This window comes from Benincasa hispida, chromosome 12 (assembly GCF_027475165.1).
Source record: "Benincasa hispida cultivar pf3 chromosome 12, pf3_genome.v1.1, whole genome shotgun sequence".
In the NCBI taxonomy this organism is placed as follows: domain Eukaryota; kingdom Viridiplantae; phylum Streptophyta; class Magnoliopsida; order Cucurbitales; family Cucurbitaceae; genus Benincasa; species Benincasa hispida.
In genome coordinates this window covers 35,712,487-35,719,406 of record NC_143489.1, presented here as the reverse complement: position 1 = coordinate 35,719,406, position 6,920 = coordinate 35,712,487, and the positions used below count along the sequence as shown (strand labels likewise).

The 6,920-nt window shown below is 33.0% G+C and overlaps 1 protein-coding gene across 1 annotated transcript; it reads right to left on the bottom strand.

The window, feature by feature from the left end:
• Nucleotides 1–246: 246 nt before the first annotated feature.
• On the bottom strand, nt 247–6,920 carry LOC120092645 (NAD(P)H:quinone oxidoreductase-like). The gene is made up of 3 exons (XM_039050791.2): nt 6,521–6,920; nt 6,240–6,431; nt 247–783 (listed from the first exon to the last, which is right to left on the bottom strand). The coding sequence occupies exons 1-3, from the start codon at nt 6,801–6,803 to the stop codon at nt 464–466; spliced, it is 795 nt and encodes a 264-aa protein (XP_038906719.1). The 5' UTR covers nt 6,804–6,920; the 3' UTR covers nt 247–463.

Below are 6,920 nucleotides of genomic sequence, written 5' to 3'. Positions count from 1 at the left end.
CGTGAAAGGAATGTATACATTGGAATGAGAATTTTCAGCAAGAGAGAATTGCGCAAAAATCATTGTGAAAATAATCATGGTGGTTTTCTTATTTTTCAAAATGGTGCAAAAATCATAGCCAAGTGTAGATTTCACATTCTCGAAGATTTTATTTTACGAGAACGTGGAACCATTTTATTCATCAAAACTATTTTGATGATTCCCCATTATTTCAACGAGTATATAAAGAGAACGACACAAACATAGTGACACATAAGCTTATACATATATATGTTTAAAAATGAGTTTGAGGGATATTTTGCTCTCAAAATTTATTCAAAACTAAATAGTGTTGATTCGTTCTAACAAATGTTGGACCTATCTATTATACAACACATGTTTGTCGGACATAGAGATCAAGTTGTCCATGATTATTAAGACAGCAGCACACAACACAGCATATAAAACATCTCATGATGTTAGTTCAACAATCTACGGGGGGGTTAGTTCCTTTAAGTCTCAAGGAAAATGCACGCAAGGCCAGAAGAAGAGCCTTCAACCTCTCTCGAACTTCAGCGTCAATCAAGTCGCCGTTGCTGCCGAACTTGGGGGGTGTCTGAAATGCATTCAAGAAAAACTCAGGCTTGTTTATGAAATGGAGGTCAAGAAATACTCCAACTTGGCGAAGATGGTACTGTGATCTTAGTCCACCAGAGCCACCACCTGCACTCACAATTGCTGCTGCTTTGTCTCTCCATACATTTGGTGGCCTTGATCCCCAGTCTATTGCATTCTTCAATGGTGCTAATAACAACAATTATCACATCCACAACTAAATCAAACTCAAGAAACATGTAGAAGTAGTTCTTTTCAAAGTGCTTGAGTAATAAAGGGAGAACTAAAGGTTTCAACTTTATAATGGAAGTGAAATGATCAGAGAAGAATGTGTTTTTAGTACAATTGGGATAGGGGATTCAAACAACAAATGTCGTAGTCACTAGCATACTCGTATGCTAGTTGAGCTACGTTCACTTTAGGATACTTTAATAAAATTAAAAGTTTAGTATTAATACTCATTGACGCGGAAGGAATTAATGAAGGACCAAATGTAGATCATAGTGTGGTGGAGGAACCCACCACCTTGGAAACAAAAATGGCGTGACCTTGATCGACTGGTTGCTTTCGAAGGTTAATACAACTTTCGATCTCTAACGTGTACTCATCGAAGAATGGATTGGACAAACAGAAAATAACCTAGAAACTGTGCTAAGAAAAATAGAGAGGAGAGATGAAGCTTAAGGTTTCTGATAGTTACAAAAATAATTTTCAGACTTTCTTAATAAGGGGAAAGAAAACATTTTAGATCTAGAATTTAATTCAAAGAATTAATTTTTGGATCCATTAATTCATAAAAGTTTTATTTTTAAAATAGTAATAAAAATAAAGAGAAAGGTAGTAAAAATATTTTCTTTTTTATGTGCAAGAGCGATTACCCGAACCCACCTGTCCGAACAGACGGCAACGGCAGCATGCGCCCATGGCGAAAGATCCTACTTTCTTTGCTAGCCTTTACATTTATACCCTTTTGGCAAAGCGAAATCTTCCGATGTGGGATAAACCACTACCTTTCCCTCTTTTTAATTTTGCTTCTTGCTAGGGATCTTGGCCCAAGGTCATTTCTAACAATCTCTCATAAATAACTGGTATAAGAAATAACAAAATAATAGAAAAAGATTTAAAGAAATGTTCTGAGTAAAGATAGGAGAATAAACTTAAGCATCAATATCTTACGATTGAATTGATGCATAGTGAAAGACAACAACTTTATTAGAGAGAGTGAGTTATCTCTTGAAGTTAACTCTTGAACTTTCAATAACTACAGTTGAGACCACCACAATACGTTTTACTTCTTAAATTTTTCTTGATTCTGCGATATAATTTGTGCTATTTAGGGTCAAGCACATAAACTTTGGGTTACTATGAAAGCTCTAGAAAGAGACTTTTAAACTCTTTCATAGATGGTGACCACACTTCAAAATCACATCAATCGTACCATCAAGTTTGTCGGAGACAAACCATTCGAAAATTGAGCTATGAAGACTTCACATCTAATCCATACCAAACCAACTTCATCAAGTATATCAAAGACAAACTACGGGAAAACTGAGCTTTAAAGATTTCATTAGTCCATACCAGAATCAACTTCATCAAGTCTGTCAAAGTCAAACTACTCAAAAATTAAGTTATGAAGATTTCACAATTATCAATCAAGTTCATACTAAGACCATCCAAAGAAAGGGCTATGGATTTTTTAAGAGTTTGAGTTTCATGCACACAAAGGACTCTTGAAGTATCCTCCTTGTTAGGCCTTTTGTTAGAGGATTTTTCAAGTTCTTCTTAGACATCATATACTCCAAGGAGATAAGTCCTCCTTTCAGCAACTACTTCACAACTCCATATCTGAAGCATATATGCCTCCTTATATCATTATACATATTATTCTTGGTAAGCTATATGGCAGCTTGTGATAGGGTTTCATCGCCAATTTTGCAATTCTTGATTCAGGGTTGCGTGCCAAGAACATTCAAGTAAGTCGGATCTTCTTGCTCGTGGAGTGTTCGAACTCGGAGTAAGGGATAGTTCTCCTTATCTCTTGGTCTTCGATCAAAAGGTAATCCAAACTCTAATAATTCGCTTTGAGATTGTTATCAACTTGATCGTAGGTTTTAAAATTTGATATTTGGGATTCAATATTTAGGTTCTTAATTTTCAAATTCTAGAGTTTTCATATCACAAGTATTGAAAACAATTTAAGCACATTTGTAGTTTGTTTAAAATAAATGGAGAAGCAGAGGATACTTTAAGGCTAGAATTATTTCCCTACTCCATGCAAGGAGATGTTGAAGCATGGCTGGACTCATTCTCACTAAATTCTATCTTAATATGAGAATCTTGTAGAAAAATTCCTAGAGAAGTATTTTCCACCAGATCAAAATGCTAAATTTAGTGGAGACATTATCGCATTCAAGCAAGCTCCAACGGAGCCTGTTGATGGAGCATGGATATGATTCAAGAAGTTGGTGAGGAAGCGTCTGCACCATGGACTCCCGACATGCATTCTTATAGAGCAATTTTACGACAGACTAAATCAAGCATAAAAAATACTTGTTAATGCATTAGTTAGTGGGTCATTGCTAAAGAAGTCGGTGAATGAAGCTCATGAGATCATGGACACAACTGCAAATAATAACCAAAACTATAGTAAGAGTGTACAATAATAATGGTTTGACCGCAATAAATCAAACATTTGCCTTCTTGGGGTCAATGTTGCAAAACCTAGCATTAGGGAAACAAGCAGTAGATGTTGTTCATGCAAAACCTCCCATTGTAACCAGTAACTTTTGTACTAAAAATCATCTTGGAATATGAAGGTCATCCACTACTTAGTGATCAAAAGCAGAAAGAGTCTGAAGATATAAGGAAGATGCTAGTAAAGACTTAACCGCTGAAACTTAGCAAAAGGTTGAGGAAGAAAAAGTAGAAGATAAGAAAGAAGAAAAAACCAAAAAGAAGGATAAAGAAGATGAAAACACAATGAAGATTTATAGGCCACCATACCCATTCCCGTAGAGATTCAAGAAGGCTAATCAAGACTTGTAGTTTAAGAAATTCCTCCATGTTTTGAAACAGCTCCACATAAACATTCCATTGGTAGAAGCTTTAGAAGAAATGCCCGACTACATGAAGTTTTTAAAGGATATTCAGTCAAAGAACATGAAACTCCCGAAATATGAAACAGTTGCACTAACTGAATATTGTAGCGCCGGTATTGGATCCGTCCAATGGCTCCAACTTTGACAAATCTAGAAGTATCTTACTGTTCTTGATCGATATTAGGAACGAAGAGTAAGTGAAACTCAATTTTTTACTATCAATTTGAAGGACCAAATGTAGATCGTTGTACAATGAAGGAACTTTCTGCCTTGAAAACAATAGGGACGCAGCCTTGGTTCTAAATTGTAGGAAGTTAATTGCTCCCCAAGGTTAATACGATTTTTTATCTCTGGCATGCACTCGTTGGAGAACGAATTGGAATCAGACGAAAAATAGTCCAGAAATAGTGGTCAAAAAATAGAGAGAAGAAGAAAAAACATAGGGTTTCTGATAGTTTCCAAAAACAATTTCGAGACTTTGTTAGGAAGGGGAAAGAAAACATTTTAGATCTGGAATTTAATTCAAAGAATTAATCTTTGGATCCACTGAATCATAAACATTTTATTTTTAAAATGGTAATAAAAACAAAGAGAAAGATATTTATTTCTTTTTACACACGAGTGCGGTTGCTCGAACTCGCTTGTCCAAATGAACGACGGTGATGCACGTATGTGGAGAAAGATCCTACTTCCACCACAACCACAATTTAGAAACTTCGTTGCTAGCCTTTATATTTATAATTTTATACCTTTTTGACAAAGTCAAATCTTTTTATATAAAATAAATTACTGTTTTTCCTTCTTTTTATTACCTACCTTTGTCCAAAATTATTCTCAACAATTAATTTTTCCAAAGAAACTATAGAATACACTCTAAACATAGTCTAAGAAGTTGAAAATTCAAGCTAACCCGTTCCCACTTGAGCACTGGACGCGACATACAAGGAAAAATTATTGTATTGATCTCTTAATATAATATAAATTGAATTGAGTAATAAATTTTAATTTTATATCTTATACAAATGTTAATATTTATAAAATGTTAAATACGCCAAACATTTGTTAGACACAAAATTGAAAATTATAAATCAATGACATAAAATTGAAAGTTTATGGATATATACTAGACAAAGTTTAGCTTTCAACAACATATACAATCATAAAATTGAAAATTTAGGAATGTACTACCATTAAGAATCAATAAATACAAAAGAAAATATTAATTTGCACCCCAAACTTTAGGGTTGTATCAATTTAAAACTAAAATTTTGTAAGTGTATCAATTTACACTCCTCCATTACGTTCTATTTAGATAATCATCATGTGAGACTTATAATTTTATTGATTAAACTCCTAAAATTTGGTAAGTGAATCAATTTAACCCCTCGATTAAGATTTTCTTTAGAAATTGTCCATTCAACAAATTGTAATTGTCGATTTTATCAACCCAACATTTAAAGAAGCCTATAGATTTGTAACAATTGAATATATGGACTATTTTGAAACGTAATCTTAATAATCAGTTTAAATCACTTAAAATAATATAGAAGTTTAATTTGAAATAATTATATGTTTTGCACAATTTTCCTCAATTAAACTCTGAAAGAATATGTTAATTTATACATTTGCGAAAGTTCAAAGTTTAAATTGATTTAATTATTAGTTCAAGTTTAAAATTATAGATCTAAATAATATTATGGTCCTATACTTTTTACTTTGGTTAATTTTGCTTCATATAATTTCAAATATTTTGGTCCATTTACTCCAACTTTAGTTCATTTTAGTCCCTAGATTTTCAAAAGGGTAATTACAATGAGTGGTATTTTTAAGAAGAATAATAATCAAGTGTATAATAACATTTTAAAAAAAATTGCAAATATAACAAAGTCTATCAACGATATACTTCTATCGTTGATAGACTATTACCAGCGATATGATCTATCATTGATAAACTCCTACTAATGATATGGTCTATAACCGATAGATTATCTAAATTTTTTCATATTTATATTTTTTTTACATTATATTATATTTGTTAATACTTTTAATCTGATTACTATATTTACGAATATCCCTTTTTAAAATGCTCATTTTAATACTTATACTTTTAGCTTGAGTTTATTTTAGTTCTTAAACTTTCGAAAATTAGCCATAAAAGTGAAAATTGGAAGATCGGTGAAAACAGAGATTTAGATTCATAAACTAAAAATGAACAAAAATGAAAATTTAAAAAACGTAGGGACTAAAATGAAAAGGTGATATTTTCGTTATCATAAACCAAATGAACAAAAATGAATATTTAAAAAATGCAGGGACTAAAATGAAAAAGGAAAAAATCTATAGTACGAGGATAGCGTATATTTAAACTAAAATTATAATCTAGTATTGTTGGTCCAATTATTGCCGACAAGAAACGTGATCCAATTAAGAAAAAGGGCCGACTTATGACAGTTCATATTTATTGAAAACGAAAGGAACTATTTCCTTTCAAGTGGAAAAGAAAAAGAAAAATAAAAATAGAAAGAAAGAAAATGAAAAGGAATATACCGGTAATAGAGTAGTTATATTCCGGCGAAGCAAAGAGATAGCTATCGGCTTCAAGAATCTTCCGCCGAAACGCCTCGACGACGGGCGGATATGTTCCATCAACCTCCAAATCGGTGTTGAGCATTGGCAAAGGGGAGATATCTATAAATTCGATGTGCAATCCATCGATCGACTCCTTCGCTATCTCCGTCGCTGCAATGCAACCACGGCGAGGAAAGATTGGAAAAAACAGAGCAAAACAGAGAAGAAGAAGAAGAAGAAGAGAGAGAGAGTTGGATTACCAGCACGAATGAGGCCTCTGTTGTAAGAATTTTGGCGAAGAGAACCGCAGAGAGCGATGACTTTGATCGCCGGCTGAGATCCGACCACCGTGGATAATGCCGCCGCCATGGGGATCGATAAAGGGTTAGTGTTTCGTGGGAAATGGATTATGAAAAAACAGAGGAAAGCAGAGAAGAAGAAGAGTAGTCTACTATGATGAAGATTGGGAGATGGGTTGTGGTTATCCTTTACTCTTGGATGGTTGGTATAGCATGTGGTTGATTTTTTCTTCATGATTTTCATATTTCTTTAACTAGATGAAATTTTAAAAAATAGATAATGATTTAAAAAATAATAATAATGAAGGCTTACTCATCCAAATTTATTTTTTTCCATAACTTATTGATTTTAGTTTTCAAA